The sequence below is a fragment of the Juglans regia genome, chromosome 13, assembly GCF_001411555.2.
Source record: "Juglans regia cultivar Chandler chromosome 13, Walnut 2.0, whole genome shotgun sequence".
Lineage (NCBI taxonomy): Eukaryota > Viridiplantae > Streptophyta > Magnoliopsida > Fagales > Juglandaceae > Juglans > Juglans regia.
In genome coordinates this window covers 1,883,467-1,897,674 of record NC_049913.1, presented here as the reverse complement: position 1 = coordinate 1,897,674, position 14,208 = coordinate 1,883,467, and the positions used below count along the sequence as shown (strand labels likewise).

Here is a 14,208-nt window from a genome sequence, read left to right as displayed (position 1 = left end):
TTTTTCAAAAGAGAGTATTTTCTTTTGATATTATGATTAAAAAAAATAAGAACTTCTTGCTCTTTGATGATGCCGGGTCTCGTTAATCATCTATTAAAATTTAAAAATCTCCAGATGGACAAGGCTTGTGTTTGGTTTACGTTGAAACTGAAGACGCATGACGTGTCTTATAACAAGACGCAAAAAGTACATCTCTTATTAGATGACGTACCTTTTGTAAGCCGATTCGGAAAGTGTTTTGTTTTGTTTAGTTTAATCTTATCTTATAATTATAATTTTTTAAAATTTTTATATAAAATATAATAAAAAATTTAACTTTTTTAAATTTTAAAATAATACTAATATTAAAAAATAATAATTTAATAATATTTTTTTTTAACTTTCATATAAAATTATATCATTTCATCATTTCATCTCATTTTATCTCTAAAATAATATTAATATTAAAAAATAATAATCTAACGATATTATTCAACTTTCCTATTCACCTTCCAAACCACCCTTAAATTTATCTATCTAGCATCGACAACAAATGATGTCGATCACCAATCGGGCAAAATTGGGACCGTTCATAAAGACGAGACCGCCAAATTTGCTTGTACCTGTAAAGAGAACACCTCTCACTTATATTATTTGGGATTATAAAACTAATACATGTATAAAATTATGGGTGATATAAGTGTTGGATATTTTTTAAGAACGGAGCTTATTATTAGAAAATTAAATTTTTATATATTTTTTTAAAAAAATATGCAGCACTTACGTATTTTATAACTATAAATATAATTTCTTTATAAAATAATAAAAAATAACATAATCATAAGACGGTGCACGGAAAACCTTAAGCTGAGTAGAGGAAAAATTCAGCCTTGTTGACAAACAGAATGGTAACCCCTCAGTGGGCCGCTCGGGCGGCAAAATTTATTAATTCAAAATCTGAAAAATAAAATGCCAACTATGGTTTGTAGGTTGGTTACACCAACCTCCAATCATAGACTGACAGCCAACTCAATCAGCTCTGGCTCAACCAACACCTCCGGTTAAATATCTCTCGCTCATTCCTGCTATATATACCCCAAACCGCAAGGTTCAGATATATCACAAGGGTTTCTCCAGAGGGCGTCTTGATAAACGCCTTCGTTTCTTAGAGGAAGCCTCTCTCAGTTTCTTTTCCTTTACTATATTCCTTCGTTTTCTAGGTTTTTCTTCACTTTCCAGCGAAAATGAGAGAGTGCATTTCAATCCACATTGGTCAGGCCGGTATTCAGGTCGGCAATGCCTGCTGGGAGCTTTACTGTCTTGAGCACGGCATCCAGGTACTCTTCTTCTCATTCTATCCCTTGTAATTAAGTTTAATATAGAAACTTATCTTTCCGATTCTTTGTTTGGTGTGATCTGTGATCTGTGATTTTCTTCTCTGATTTCTTTGAGTTTGTCAGATCTGCAATTTGCGCAGCTAGTTTTGGTGATACATTTTTGTTGAGTTTCCTTCAGATCTTCTCTAATTTATCTTCATTCTTCCACTCCTTTTTCTTTGGATTTGATTCGAATGGAAAGTGGTTTCTGTGGTTTTCTGGCTCGGTCCGCTTGTTTTTTCCTCAGATCTGTGTTTTGTCGGTGTTATTTTGATACTGAGTAGTTAATAGGTATCTTGATATGGACCTTTTTCCGTAGGCTTGTAATTCGTCAGATTTGTTTGTTTTAAGCATCAGATCTGGCTTTTGCAATATCTCCATAAGGACTATGGATGTTTTGACTGTTTTTTAAGGCTCTGATTCGATGTAGAATTTCTTGCGAACATGTCTAGTTTTCAAGCCTCTCCCGTAGATCCTCTAAGTGTAATATGCGTTCTTTTCCTTTGGTTGACATCGTGATACACTTGTAATATTTTAATTGTTGCTCCACACGTTATCGAAAATCACCTAGTAAATTGTTTATTGATTTGGCCACAATTGACTGAGAATTGATCTGATGAATTATCCAATAAATAGCTTGGACACATTTCGTCCATCAGTAAAGTAACTAAAAGAAAACCTTCCCTTGCTATTGTTCAGATGCGAAGTATAGTTCGAGCGAAGATCCAGCCCAAACTATGTGAAAATGAGGGATACGTTAGAGAAATAAATGATAAAATATCCTTGAATGAGGCATAATTTATCAAATCAAATGCAAAAAACACATGGTGCTAAAAGTGAGCGTATGTATGTACATGCTTGGATTATGTCTATGCACAACTTTGCTAAAACAAATACATCAAGTATAATGTGCATTTATTCATTGTAGTTTCCTGTACCTTAATTGAAACAATGAAGAAAATGTTGTGTATGTGAATGAGAATTGGTTGTTCAATCTCAAAATTGGTGGTTGGTTTTGAAAGCCATTAAAATTGGTTAGCTGAATGTTCATAAGCACTTAGTAGGTCCGGTTAGCACTTACTTGGTAGGTTGGTTCGATCTTTTGGTTTGATTGATGAACCTCTTAAATGCTTTCTCGTTTGTGTAGCCTGATGGCCAAATGCCAGGTGACAAGACTGTTGGTGGGGGTGATGATGCATTCAACACCTTTTTCAGCGAAACTGGTGCTGGGAAGCATGTCCCTCGAGCTGTCTTTGTTGATCTTGAGCCCACTGTCATTGATGAAGTCAGGACTGGAACCTACCGCCAGCTCTTCCACCCAGAACAGCTAATCAGTGGCAAGGAGGATGCTGCCAACAACTTTGCCCGTGGCCACTATACCAGTAAGCATCTCACTTTTGTCATCTGTATTTTTGTGGAATATCAAATAGAGGGTCTGAGAAAATCCATTTCCTATTTCAGTTGGCAAGGAGATTGTTGATCTGTGCTTGGACCGTATTAGAAAGCTTGCTGACAACTGCACTGGCCTCCAAGGATTCCTAGTATTCAATGCTGTTGGTGGAGGCACTGGTTCTGGGCTTGGCTCCCTTCTCTTGGAGCGATTGTCCGTTGACTATGGCAAGAAATCAAAGCTGGGTTTCACAGTCTACCCTTCTCCCCAGGTCTCCACATCTGTTGTTGAGCCGTACAACAGTGTCCTCTCAACGCACTCTCTCCTGGAGCACACTGATGTGGCTGTACTTTTGGACAATGAGGCCATCTATGATATTTGCAGGCGTTCCCTTGATATTGAGAGACCCACCTACACCAACCTCAACCGGCTTGTCTCTCAGGTTGATATCCGCACTGAATTCATTTTTAAGAAATTAGGAAAACTTTCATGTACCTGTGTGGGGAATATAGCACTATGGATGCTCACAATTGTGAATCTGGTGCTGCTAATTAATAAACATGCTAGATGATCTAGGAAGTATTAACTTCTGTGTTTTGATAGATAATTGCATGATTAGATTAAATATGAATGGAAAAAGAGGCATATGTACTTTTTTATGAACAGGGTCACATTTATGTTGGGCTTAGTAGATTATGTTGCTATGATATAGCTCATCTCATCTAAATGTTTATTCTATTTCTGGAATTCAGGTGATCTCATCTTTGACTGCCTCTCTAAGGTTTGATGGTGCGCTGAATGTAGATGTGACTGAATTTCAGACCAACTTGGTCCCATACCCCAGAATCCACTTCATGCTTTCTTCTTATGCACCAGTCATCTCTGCTGAGAAAGCATATCACGAACAACTCTCAGTGGCTGAAATCACCAACAGTGCTTTTGAACCCTCATCCATGATGGCCAAGTGTGATCCTCGCCATGGCAAGTACATGGCATGCTGCCTCATGTACCGTGGTGATGTTGTGCCTAAAGATGTCAACGCTGCTGTTGCTACTATAAAGACCAAGCGGACCATTCAGTTTGTTGACTGGTGCCCCACTGGATTTAAGTGCGGTATTAACTACCAGCCTCCCACTGTTGTTCCTGGAGGTGATCTTGCCAAGGTGCAGAGGGCTGTTTGCATGATCTCGAACTCAACCAGCGTGGCTGAGGTGTTTTCCCGCATTGACCACAAGTTTGACCTCATGTATGCCAAACGTGCCTTTGTACACTGGTATGTGGGTGAAGGTATGGAGGAAGGAGAATTCTCTGAAGCTCGTGAGGATCTTGCTGCTCTCGAGAAGGATTATGAGGAAGTTGGTGCTGAGTCAGCTGAAGGCGAGGATGATGAAGGCGAGGAGTATTAAGTTGCTCTGGGTGGTTCATTTCCGTGAGGTTTTGGAGAATTGATGTTTTATCTATTTACAGTGCCTGATGTTATGCTGTGTGATGCTTTGTATGTGTGCAACTAAACTCAGTTCCTGTTGTTAATCTCTACCCAGATTGTGAAATGCTATTGCTATTACTATTGGTACTTGGTAATTGTTACGCTCGACTGTTGAATCGTATGGAATGATATGGAGTTAGTTGATCCTAAAATGTTCGATTTGAATATGTGACTAATTCTAAATACTAGTGAAAGAAATTGCTATCTTCTCTACTCGAAGAAATACTTTTTAAGTTCTTATCTAACGTGGTCAGGTAAGTTTTTTATTTTTTATACTTCTAACGGTTCGATATGAAAAAAGAAATCATTTAAAATGCATCAGTTATTATTTATCATAGACAATGATAAAATTTGGGTGATATTACATTTATAAAAGGTCAAATAAAAGTTAATACCTACTGGTAGGCACACAAATTTGGGCGATCTTTGTTTGTTTGTGAAAACGATAAGTAATTTTCAACGAGGCGACGTTTTATGATTGGAATCAGGAAAAAGATTTGGCAGCCACACAAATTTGAAGCATTACACAAGTAGAAACACCTCCAAATTTCCAATCCATCATCATAAATGGTGCTTCTTTTAATTACTTTTTATGTATTATTAAAGTCTAAAACATATGAACAACTAACATATACATACACAGACGGCAATACGACCTATTTTTACAGGTCACCTCTGAAGTACGGTGCACCGAAGAAGGAGCTGGAAAATGTCCCTCCCCCATTAGGGAGAAGAGTCAGGAAACAGATTAGTCCAAGGACAATCCCCCAAGCATAGCGGTCATCTCCCAAAGGAGTAATCTCATCTTTTGCAGGTATTTCATCTCCACCCCGGAAGAAGGTTGCAAATAACCCCCATGCCAAGCACAGCACACTTCCACTCAGTCCACCTATCCCGAGCAATAGAGATGTGGCAAAAGATAGCAACGTAGCAGTGCTTCTCCCGAACATAGCTTGAGCAATTCGTCCTCCTTCCAATCTTCCACAAGGCAACAAGTTCAAAGAAGTTACCACCATTCCTGCATATTTATGAACTCGTCAACATTTCTTCTTGGGGTGAGTTGATGACACCACTACCCCTCCCTCCTCCATTATACATGGTGGCATTGAGAAATCAAGAGAGGTCCACCAAACACCAGCACAAAATGTGAGTGCAAAGATCAATTCATTTTGACTTTAAAAAAGAGCAAGTTGTTCGAGCTTAATGAAAGTTATGACGTGATCATGATCATTTGATCAGATCTGTTAAAATCAGGCGATTCTTTTGGGCCTTATGGAGTCAAGTGAAGTTTCTTAAACGTTCAAGGAGTTTTACAGTTATGCCTCTGAACACCATTGGGAGCCTAGCTCGAGTAAGAACATACAGATGATATTTTCTGAACCTCAGCACTTCATTTCTATGTTCAATCATGAACTGTAGTGATCGTATTCCCACATATCAGCCAGCAAATTAACATTTTCAACATTGGCTGAACTTGTCCCATATCAGTTTATGTTATTCATCACCGGTACAGTGGATAAACAACCAAAATAGTTTATATCCATTGAGGTCAGAGAGAGTGAGTTACCTAAAAGCCCAGCAAAAGCAAGGGGATCAACAGGAACTCCAACACCTTCCACTGCATAAGGTAGTACGTTACCTAGGTCATCTGCATAAGGTCCGATGACAAACTGGATGAAAGAAAGCAAGGGATTGTTATAGAAAAATTGTGGTCTTATATACCTGCATAGAAAGAGAAGAACGGAGTAATGATGAGCTGCTATCAGATATTTGGCATAAAAATTGTTCAGATGTGGTAACGAAATTGCAGTGTGAAATGCATATGCATTTGTATCAAACGATGATCAATGAATCTATAACAGAACGTTGTCTTGTTAAAGGTCTTTCACATCTCTCTTGACCATAATTTGATATGGAGCCCCCGGGTTTTCCCCGAGTTTGCAAATTTGGGAGACTGATTTGTCATACTTCTTTTGACACCCTCATGGTTGGCAACCAATAAATGTAGCAAGATAATGCTGGCAGTTTAGAACCCCTACCAAGTAACTACAGCCATATCCATCTTCTATCACAATCGTCATTCTCAATGGGAAAGCAGAGGTACACAAGATTACACAAGATTGCTTTTGCACAATAAATTGTGTCTTCAATTCTGAAAGGCACTTTAGAAAACTTACAAAGCATTGTCGCCTCCATTAAAGCTACCATCAGCAACAAACGCAGCAATTGCAAGCACAAGAGATGTCAAATATGCGCTCGCTGTGCGTGCCACTGGAATATCAAAAAGTGCTTTCTTATTTGGAAGCAGTGATTCATAGTTATTCATCACTCCCAAGCACCCTGTCCAATTGGATGGCACGAGAAAAGATGGGCTGAGTTTGACACCATAACGAGCTGCAGTTACCCTTGTGGTTATCTGCAAAACATAAAACAATATTTCTTTCAATACAGCGGAAGAGACAGGTGTTGCCATAAAGCACAGATAAAACATAACTAACATTTCATTGCTTAAAAGGCAAGGTCACTGAACTACAGTTTTGTCGAGCAGTCCAGCTGATTTGAAGTTTTAACAATAAGGGCATGCAGTGCCACATGCTCGCCAAATCAAACTGGTTTTGGCATATCTCATGTAATTCCAAATTATTTGCAGTATCTCATACCATTCTAAATATTCAAGAATGGGGGTGTTCTTGTTATTTTGACTTTTTCTCTCTCCACCCGATCTGTGTTACATCTGTCTGAGGGTGTGACTTGAGTTCCAAAATTGGATTTGCATCAACCTGGTTACAATTGTACTACTAAAGCCTTGATGGTACAATGACTTTTTATCCAAGCAGGCCGGATAAATTGGAAGTAATACTTAAAGCCATGATCTTATGAATCACACAATAACAGTATGTATATTAGGGTTTGATGAAAAGGTTCAGAGCAGCATACCTCAGAAACTCCCAAAATGGTAATGAAGCCAGCAAAGAGAGGCACAACATCAGCCAAATAATCATCAGGTGTAGCATTAGGTTTTAAGAAGAAGCCACTTGTCAGAGCTATCGTTCCAAAAGTTGTAACACATAAGACTATTGCACTGACATAACCCCATGGGGTGCTTAGCTTGGTTGCTTCAAACTGTAGGTCCATCTCTGCTTTGGGTTGCACCACACAAGCCTTGAAATAACAAGAAACATAAACATGAAATCTGAACCGAAACTCTAATAGCTTAGAAAATTTTGAAAAGCAGAGGAGATTCCAATTTCTTTCTCCTCACATGTTAGAAGCGAGTGGACTACATATTATAGTCCATGGAAAGAGTTAAAAAATCTCCTGAATAACGTGTAGCTAGATAATCTAGTAAGAAAGATGGTCCAAGAGGAGCTTTAGCCTCCAAAAAACGCTGGCTTTAGAACTTAGCGGTGCTGGAAAAATGGGTTCAGATCACTTCACGATTCAGACCCTCAACCAGTTGGTTGTAATACGGCATGCACACCGTTCCAATACTACCGTGTGCCCAAAAACATACCACTGAATTTGTAAATGAAAGTTATATCAAGTAGTCATGCCACAATTCCAGACTGAGGATTACTCAATATCCAGCTAAAAATGAATGACCAAAACGAAGCATATAGGAACAATTCGATGAGTCTGGAAATTCTTCACAACAACCTGCGGGGGAATATAAATCATACATCCAAAATGCAAGGTTAAACTTTAATGTAACAACAATTTAGGTATATACCTGTTTCGTAATGTCATTGGTTTTTTCTTCCATTAACCATAAAACTACCTCCCTCCCGGCTGCTTCAGATAGCTTCTTCTCCAGTTTGGGAATGACTTCCTCGATGGGCTTCCTTAAGTTGCCAATAAAGATGCCCCCATCTCCGAAACGCCGAACATCAGTTGCAAAAAAGGTGTCAAACCCGAAGCAGCTCTTCAACTGCCCCATCAAATGTTGCCCAACACGGGGAAAAAAAAACACTTATTTCATGATCTTTGAATGAGCAAATAGACAGGAATAAAAGCAAGGCATGCATGTAACAGAGTATATATAATATTTTATAGTAAAATAAAACAAGATAACAGGACAAGCGATACATTCTACAATACTTTACCTCATGTTCCTTAATTTATGAAATAGGAACAACACCCCTCGAGTTATCACCTGTAATACTAAAGTCTAAAGGCCATAAGAAATGTACAGATTCTGACATTAAACTAATGTACCATCATGCATCCAAACAGCAATAATACTTTTTAATAATAGAGAACCTGAAAATATAGATATCAGAAGTAGTGTCTAATGAATAAACAGTACGCAAAATAATTACCTTGTTGAGATCAAGAGCCTTGAAGGTCTCCTCAGCTTTCTCCAACCTCTCCTTCTCTCTAGTCAAACTATCACGCACCACTTTATTGAAAAACGCGACAACTGGGTTATCGCTATTTTCCCTATTAAGCTCCTTGAGCTTTCTATCTGCCCTCTTCTTCTCCAGCTTTATCGCCGCCTCGATCGAAGGATTGCCCATGAACTTCTTGAACTCCTCGTCCGTCTTCCAGTCAATTTCTTGCTGTTTCTCTTTATCGTCACCCTCTTTGCCCAACTCGATTTCTCCTGCAGACGACTCAGTCTTCTGGAGGTCATCGTCTTTAGTTGGCTTCTCGGAGACTACGGCAACCGAAGAAGAAGTAGGTTGGGTTTCTTGCTCATCTATATTGGTGCAGAACCTGAGAGGTTTTCTCGAACTGGGTTTAGAGTATAGAGAAAACGAGAGGTGTGTCTTTTGGCCAAATGGGTTTTTGTTGAAAGCGGAAACTATGGTACTTGTACTGTTCTTTTTCTTGTTCTTGAGAGGCCATGAGGACAGTGGAGAATGTGAGGTAACGGATAGAGAGGCCATCGGAGATCGCGAAGAGTAATGACATGGTGAGATAGCTCGCTAGGTAGCCGAAGAAAAAGGAGGAGTTGGAGGGAGAGAGACTGGTCTAGAAAGCTGGAGAAGTTTCACGGTGCAATGAGTCATGGGGTTAATGACGACGAGGATGAGACACCACGTGGAAATAGATCGATCTGAGTGGCAAGGATAAGATAATTTGTGTGGCTGAGCCCTTGGATTTTAGATTCCATGATTGAGAATCGAGATCGACAATCGGATTTTAGATTTTAAGAGACGTTGCCACTTTGTTGCATGGACAATGCTCTTCAGTAGCTGAGTATGTACAGCTGGGTATGCATTAGTGTATTTGTAACCTTTTTTTTTAATAAAATATCGCAAAATTTGTTTGAACATATTTTTAATAGATATTATAACTTTCGTGTTAAGAAATAACTGATATCATACTGTTTCAGTTATATTTGCTCATTTTTGCTATTCACGTGGCAATTTATTAGAAAAATTAAAAATATAAACATAAAAATGGTAGCAGGAATATAGTTTTTATCTTTTTGTACTTTTCGGTCGTTGTTTTTATAATATATTTTGTTTTGTTTTTATTTTTTAATAAACCATGCTACACCATATGGTGATATCACGTCAATGAGACAAACTGTATGGTTGTATAACAATTAACGAAATCGGCCGTCATCGTTGCACACTGACTGTTGGAGAACAAAATCGGACGAAACAAGCAGAGAATCGGTCGACTAGTGATAGAAATTACTTAAAATCAACATATGCTAGTTCGGTTCTGATTATAGCCAAACCGGTCAATTAAGCATATGATTTTGAGCAACTATATTCAATCGATCATAACATGCTCATACGGAATCTAAATTAAGCATATGATATATCAAATTAAAGCTAATGAACTCAGCTTTTCAACCATATAAAATTTATTACTAAAAAAAAATAGATTTAGTTGGCTAGAAGTTGGTTCAAAATCATAGTCCAAACAAGAAGTTTTAAAACTAGGGTTTATTATTTCTTCTTCTATATGCAATGAAACTTCACCAAATTTAATAGACATGTTTTTGACATTGTAATTATCATTTTCATGTAAATAATTTAATTTTAAACATGTCATATCGTAGCCTCTAACGAAAAATCTGAAACACAATAGATCATGGCATATCATTAATAACATGCTTTTAAACTCATTCCAAAGCATCAAACAACATGTAATCTTATTCACATAAGCGAAAACAAGCAGCGTAGGCTTTGATACCAATATTAAATAGGGTTAAATCGAATGACCTCAAAGAGCAAAATTCTCACAAGGTCGGATCTTTGCTCATCTTACAACTCATGTCACTTAATTGTTTGCACTTCTACGTCGTTTAGGAGGCTACTAGAGTCTCCTAAAAAATCACACGCTTCAAGATCAAGAGATCTAAATGGTTTCTCTAGAAAAAAAAATGAAGAGAGAGAGGAGAGTTTTTTTTATTTTCTTGTATGACTCTTTTTCACACACACACAAATGATGTACGTCCAGTTATCTTAACAGAGTTTACATGCCTGAAAGTTAATTAACTTCCCTAAATATGTGGGAGTTAAATAACTTCCCTTGAGTTGTGATAGTGGTGGGGAGTTAACAAATAACTTCCCCACTCACGTGGACACCACTTGGTCATGAAATTTACCCATTACCAACAGTTTTCAAATGATGTAATTGTATCGCATTTTGTATTTATAAATTAAAGAATTATATCTATAAGTTCCTATGGAAGATGCACTTTTTATATTGTTAATATGATAAATTTTAATTTGTAAAATAATTTAATTTTAATTTGATCATATAAATTAAAGCTTACGATACAAATAATAAAAATGTGTGAACCACACGAACTTACAAAATGGAATGCATCTTATATCGTAGGATGCTTGGGTTTGATCATTTATATAGGTGCTTACAATTGAGTTGATATTCAAAAGGATGTTGCTATTATGTTGTCTAGCGTGTACCATTGGACATGTACTATTGGGTGTGCCATATAGTGTATTTGTATTTTTGTTTATTTCAAATTTTTTTAAAAATATTTAAATATTTATAAAAGAAAAATATTTAAATTTATTAAGAGCACAAGTATTAGATTATACATTTGCATATATATATTTGTATTTACATAATATGACCTTAAATTGGACTGCATTGGATTATATATATTCAAAAATTTACAAAACTATGAACAGTTTTTTACAAATTTGAAGATGCACTGTTCACTTTACTAATCTTATTTTATTAATTTTTCTCTCTCCTCCCATTTTCTCTCTCTCTAGGAAAAAAAATCTAATGAGTGCTAAATGATAGAATTTGCAATGGTGTTAATTGTAAAATATAAAAAAAAAGGAAAAAAATAAATAATTATAAAATACTAATATTTTTTTATTATTTAGCTCAAAAATGCATAATTTAATGTGAGAATTTTTTTTAATATGTAAAATCAATATCCAAAAAATATAATTTTATATATGCATATAGAGAAATCAATGCTAGTAACTATTAAAAAAAATTAAAATAGACGAGTGGTCAAACTGGGAGGCAAATCCATACGATACAGTATCATATTTCTGTTCAGAATAGGATTAGCTACATCATTGTTTTTTTTTTTTGTGGGATATACTTTAATCAAATCAAAGTATGGTTCCCACTTATAACTTCGTGCCCATTAAAAATAAAACTGTTGTGTACAGTCGCTGCGGAGTCCACGTTAGTTGATATTAAAAAAAAAAAGAACAAAACAGAGCTGCATTTTCGGATTCCTGCTTCTTGCGTTGGTGCTCTGGTCAGTGGGCATCGATCTTGTCTTCGGCTTCGTGGTGTTGTGGTCTTCGGCTTCTTGCATTGTGGTCTTCAAGTGGATATGTGCAGGTATTTGCGTGGGTCATCTTCCTTGTGTGGGTCATCGACTTCGTGGTGTTGCGGTCTTCCTCTCAGATCTTCAAGTGGTCTGTGGAGGGTATTTGACAGTAGTTGTCAAATCACTTTTGTGGTATTCAAATCTTCAAGTGGAGCTATGCGGGTATTTGCGTGGGTCATCTTCCTCGTGTGGGTCATCAGTCTTCGTGTGGGTCATCATCTAAGTTCACTGAACTGGTTTTCTCCTCCGTGTGGGCTATAATCGTGTGTATTTTCTAGTTCATTGTAGATTTTAACCAGAATCGGGTGAAGTTCCAGCACGGTGGATACCAGTTGGCCGAGAAGTAAAGCCTCAAGTTTATTCAACTTCGCCTGCGAAATACCTAGTAAAAAATTGAAGAAACTATACAATGATAAAACACAATTTTTTACTTGCTCTTGTTTCATGATTTCTTGGGAGGAGTTGTTTTAGGAACAATGTTGACAAAATTTGTTGGTAGGAACAATATTGCATATTGGTTGAGTTTATTGCTCATAAATGCATATGTTTTGTGTGTATTTGAAAACAACTCTATGTTATGTGTTTATGCCGTACAAATGCATATTCAAACTGTAATTTTTACATTTGCGTATTGTGTTTGTAGGCATATGGATGATGTAAAGTTGAATCTCCAATATTGGCTTTTATGATACAATAATCTATAATATTTATTTTTAGTCTCATATATAGTGAAGGGGTTGAAATAAACAAAACTTTACACTATTGTAACTCAAATTCGATAATAATACAGAACAAGCTCTTGTAGAATTATTGCTCAAAACACCCAATTTCCCCACTTAAAGCATTTTGGTCCCTTAAGCAAGCACGTATAATTTTTTTCTTCCCAGGATGTTTTGACATCAAATCTTAAATGCATGTAATATATATTTTCTTATTTTGGCCTGCTTTGAAGATACATATGTTTAATGGCTATATAAACTGCTTGCAGGTATAAGAATATTAATGCTGCATTTAGGTGGATGCAGCTGATCCACCTCAGGCCAATTGCTCATGATCATGTGCTTGGTCATGTACCATCGATCCACTGCCACGATCAATTTCATTTTCATCATCAGCTAGCATTCCAGTTAAAATGTAGGGCATGCATTTCATTGCATGGGTTGCAAATTTGATCTCGGGATGAATAGGAAGGGGCGGGTTAGGGTTAGGGTTATGGTTCGAGATAGGGAAACTGACCAAGAATGAGGCTTCGTGAGAAGAAGAAGAAGCTGAAGACAAAGGGAGGGATGGCTTCTGTGGGAGAGAACTGAGGGAATGAGGAATCGTAAAAGGCTCAGTATGGGTCTAAGGAGGGAAGCGAGATAGGGAAACTGACCAAGAATGAGGTTTCGTGGGAAGAAGAAGAAGCTGAAGATGAAGGGATGGATGACTTCAGTGGGAGACGAAATTGAGGGAAGGATGAATTGTAAATGGCTTAGTGTGGGTCTGAGGAGGGAAGCCTTGTGTAGACACAGAGAGGATAGACCTCTGAGGGAGGGAGGGCACTTTGAGGGGAGGGATGTGCCGTTGAGGGAAGGGAGGTGCTTCGAAGGGAGGGATGTCCTGTCGAAAGGGATGTTGCGCTTCGTGGAAGGTTCGAGAGAGGAAACACATAGAGGAAGGGAATTGAGGTGGGTAACTGAGGAGGGAAGCCTTGTGTAGTCGAAATGGTGTGCTTGGTTTTCTCGAAACGGTTCGTTTGGTTTTTTTTCCACATCAGCAGCCGTTTATGCACTGTTTACATAAGGCGACTGTATTGAGCATTTTTGCATTAAAAAAGCCCCCTGGTAGATTGTACGCTATACTTACGTGGCTTTTAAATTTTAAATCTTATAAATTAAATTTTATAATTTAAATGATATGTATATTATATTCTATTCATCGACTTGAGGATAACATAATTTATATTTTTTTGAAGTCTGATTATACCATTTTATTTAACCCCATGCTCCTTTTTGAGTTTTTGTATAAGATATTGCTCTGCCACAAATGATAGTTATTAATACCGTTATTTTTATTTATTAAAAAGTCATAATTTCTCTTAAATATGTTAAAAAACAATATTTTCATCAGGTTTCAAATCAATGAATAAAATTTCCAATCCTAATGTGCCTATCAATATTACAACTCTTTAAATACGTTCAAATCAAGA

At 37.1% G+C, this 14,208-nt stretch overlaps 2 protein-coding genes across 2 annotated transcripts; one reads left to right on the top strand and one right to left on the bottom strand.

Moving 5' to 3' along the window:
- Positions 1-1,079: 1,079 nt before the first annotated feature.
- On the top strand, positions 1,080-4,394 carry LOC108983125 (tubulin alpha chain). Its single transcript, XM_018954666.2, has 4 exons — positions 1,080-1,316; positions 2,503-2,737; positions 2,817-3,187; positions 3,498-4,394. Exons 1-4 carry the CDS (start codon positions 1,224-1,226, stop codon positions 4,149-4,151), a joined length of 1,353 nt encoding a protein of 450 aa, XP_018810211.1. The 5' UTR covers positions 1,080-1,223; the 3' UTR covers positions 4,152-4,394.
- A 359-nt stretch (positions 4,395-4,753) lies between these two features.
- Positions 4,754-9,241, bottom strand: LOC108983130 (probable zinc metallopeptidase EGY3, chloroplastic). The gene is made up of 6 exons (XM_018954677.2): positions 8,551-9,241; positions 7,962-8,159; positions 7,169-7,393; positions 6,409-6,647; positions 5,799-5,953; positions 4,754-5,249 (listed from the first exon to the last, which is right to left on the bottom strand). The coding sequence occupies exons 1-6, from the start codon at positions 9,118-9,120 to the stop codon at positions 4,894-4,896; spliced, it is 1,743 nt and encodes a 580-aa protein (XP_018810222.1). The 5' UTR covers positions 9,121-9,241; the 3' UTR covers positions 4,754-4,893.
- Between the last annotated feature and the right edge of the window lie 4,967 nt (positions 9,242-14,208).

Excerpts from the sequence above, each read along its gene's own strand:
- LOC108983130 (XM_018954677.2), bottom strand. The coding sequence starts at position 9,120 with ATGGCCTCTCTATCCGTTACCTCACATTCTCCACTGTCCTCATGGCCT. Across the intron at positions 7,394-7,961 it reads CCAATGACATTACGAAACAG|GCTTGTGTGGTGCAACCCAA; the intron begins GTATATACCTAA and ends TGTTATTTCAAG. Across the intron at positions 5,954-6,408 it reads AATGGAGGCGACAATGCTTT|GTATATAAGACCACAATTTT; the intron begins GTAAGTTTTCTA and ends CTTTCTATGCAG.
- LOC108983125 (XM_018954666.2), top strand. The coding sequence starts at position 1,224 with ATGAGAGAGTGCATTTCAATCCACATTGGTCAGGCCGGTATTCAGGTC. Across the intron at positions 2,738-2,816 it reads TGCCCGTGGCCACTATACCA|TTGGCAAGGAGATTGTTGAT; the intron begins GTAAGCATCTCA and ends TTCCTATTTCAG. Across the intron at positions 3,188-3,497 it reads TCAACCGGCTTGTCTCTCAG|GTGATCTCATCTTTGACTGC; the intron begins GTTGATATCCGC and ends TCTGGAATTCAG.